Genomic DNA, 2,571 nt, shown 5'->3' with positions numbered 1-2,571 from the left:
ATTGTACATCACCTTCTTTATTTTATCTGTTGAATCACAACGTTTTGATTTTGATGATGTCAACTTAGCAAATTTTTCTTTCGTTACTTTTCCCTTTGGTGTTATCCTCTAAGACACTATTGCTGAATGAAGGGTCATGGATAATTTTGCCTATGTTTTCTTAAATAATTTTATAGTTTTAGCTCTTTCATTTAGCTCTTTGATCCAGTTTAAATTAATTTGTGGTGTGAATTAGGGGTCCAAATTCACTATTTTGCATGTGAATATCCAGTTCTTTTCCACTGACTTAAGTATTTAAATCCTTGTTAGAAATCAATTTTTCATAGATACATGGATTTATTTCCGGCCTCTTATATTCTATTATTCTATATGCCTGTCTTTATGCTAGTATCACAATATTTTCATGACTGATAAGAGCTGCTATGCCAATATGAAACAATAGAAAATGAAGAGGTCTATACAGTCATTGGAAAAAGAAAGTGAGATGGAAAGTTTTGTGTAGTAGCCAAGAATGAAATTGTCTTCAAGGAGCACAGGAGAAATCTTTTGAAGGGGAATGAGGTGATTTATATCTACACAGAAACTTAAATATAATCACATTTTCTTGGAAAGATTTTAGGTAAGATATCCAAAATATTAGGTCATGATGAAGAATGGGAGAGAGCAAAATAAAAATGGAATGGAAGTGGCTATGGAGAAAGATTGGAGGCATCACCTTTTTCTTGCCATCTGTACAAGTAATGAGAAAGGGTTACAGGTCAGTTTGGGAAAGCTTTTTAGTGGGATGTTAAGGAAATGCCACTGTCTCCAACCAGAGCACATGAATCTCCCCAGCATTCTCACCATTAGGCAGAAGCCAAGAGTGCTTTGTGATGTCTACAGCTCCTTTAACCCCTACTGGCCAGGGGAAATGCCTAGATGAACAAATAAAGTTAAAGGGTGTGGCTCCTCATTGTCCTGATTATGAGCATTCTATATGGTGGTAGAGAAGACTACTGTGGAGTTTCAACATGGCTAAAGTTACCAGAAAATTGAAAGGATGTAGCAAAGTTGTGGAACAACCAAACTCAAGCACAAAAAAATTAATCCCAAGCACAAAAGGAAAGAAGAGAAAGAACTCCTCTCATCCCAGGGCCAGAAATGGAGGCAAGGTGAGACCACCTCACTCAAGCTCTTTTCTCTTGATCAAACCTCTCCTATGTTTCCTACGTTTTACCTGCCTGGCCCAAACCCCCTTATTAGCCCATGTCCCTTTTCACAAAGCTCCTCTTCTCATTCAGTGCTTATCTCCTTCCTCCAGCATGATGTCCTTCTGTGATCACTCTGTTGCCCTTTCAGGTGAGGAAGATACAGAGGGCAATAAAAAGACTGCTTCATGGGAGTTCAAGAAAAAAATCTTCTAGTACTAGTACAGAAATTCCACAAAAAGTGAAAAGAGTGAAAAAAGCCAAGAAGTTCCGGCCACTAGCAAAAATTGAATAGAAGCCAAAGCACTCAGGCCAGGCCCAAGATGCTGTAAAAAATGACACTCCTACAAGATACAACAGCATTACGAAACAGTGGTAGTCGTAATTAAAACAAAATCAACATGTTGTGAAGACTCTTTATTTCAGAACACGTGTATGTATCTCTATAAGTTATCTGATTGTGGGAAAAGAAAGAAGGAAGGGAAGAGGCAAGTTTGTGAGACAGAAGCAAAGTGAGGTCTTGGAGAATTGAAGGGGGTTGACCTGCCAGTAGGTTTATAGACATATTTGCAGGTCTACTGTGATCCAAATGTTGGGGATAAGGGCTGGGTAAGGATGGAGCACTGAAGACAAATTTCCATTCTTAACATTATAACCCATAGGCAAGAAGAAAAATGGGCCTGGTGTTTCTGTTTGTGTGTATGTGTGTGGGAATGACATTAGGGTTTAGGTTGCCAGAACACAAATGGGGAAACGTGTAGTGTGTGTTGGGTGACAGTATCACTTCCTAAAAAAGGTAGACAAAGAAACCATCTTCAGGCCTCCTATTTCATAATGGTGTTTGCTTTCCCTCAGACTATGTAACAAACAATTAAATGCTCTCAGAAAGGACCCAAAACTAACCCTAATACAATTTGACCGACTTTCAAACACTAAAATAATGGTACTTAAATGCCACAGCCCCAATATGAAATATACCATATTTTTTGCTAAGAAAATTTAAGATGCAGCAGTATCCTACTATGGTTAAGAATATATCTGTCCAATCACTAGCCAACCATTAAACCAAAAGAATAAATACTTTGGTGGCCACACAAAACAAAAAATACTGACTACAGAAATAGTTCAGAAAATTTACTAGACAAGCAAACAAACATTAAGCAACACCAAAAAACTCCAATGAAATAGGGATGATTTGATTTTGAGAATTGCCACATTATATCATTTATCTTAGGCCGTTCTTGCAATGCTATAAAAATACCTGAGACTGGGTAATTTATAAAGAAAAGGGACTTTAATTGGCTCACAGTTTGGCAAGCTTTACAGAAAGCATGGTGCTGTCGTCTTCTTGGCTTCAAGGAAGGCCTCAGGAATCTTACCATCA

General features: G+C 37.8%; 1 protein-coding gene across 1 annotated transcript; it reads left to right on the top strand.

The window, feature by feature from the left end:
* Window positions 1-981: 981 nt before the first annotated feature.
* LOC141582785 (spermatid nuclear transition protein 3) lies at window positions 982-1,607 on the top strand. The gene is made up of 2 exons (XM_074391774.1): window positions 982-1,151; window positions 1,339-1,607. The coding sequence occupies exons 1-2, from the start codon at window positions 1,011-1,013 to the stop codon at window positions 1,480-1,482; spliced, it is 285 nt and encodes a 94-aa protein (XP_074247875.1). The 5' UTR covers window positions 982-1,010; the 3' UTR covers window positions 1,483-1,607.
* The last annotated feature ends 964 nt before the right edge of the window (window positions 1,608-2,571 follow it).

Source organism: Saimiri boliviensis, chromosome X, assembly GCF_048565385.1.
Source record: "Saimiri boliviensis isolate mSaiBol1 chromosome X, mSaiBol1.pri, whole genome shotgun sequence".
In the NCBI taxonomy this organism is placed as follows: Eukaryota; Metazoa; Chordata; class Mammalia; order Primates; family Cebidae; genus Saimiri; species Saimiri boliviensis.
Note: the sequence above shows the minus strand (reverse complement) of the source record. Positions and strands in the feature narration are given on the sequence as shown.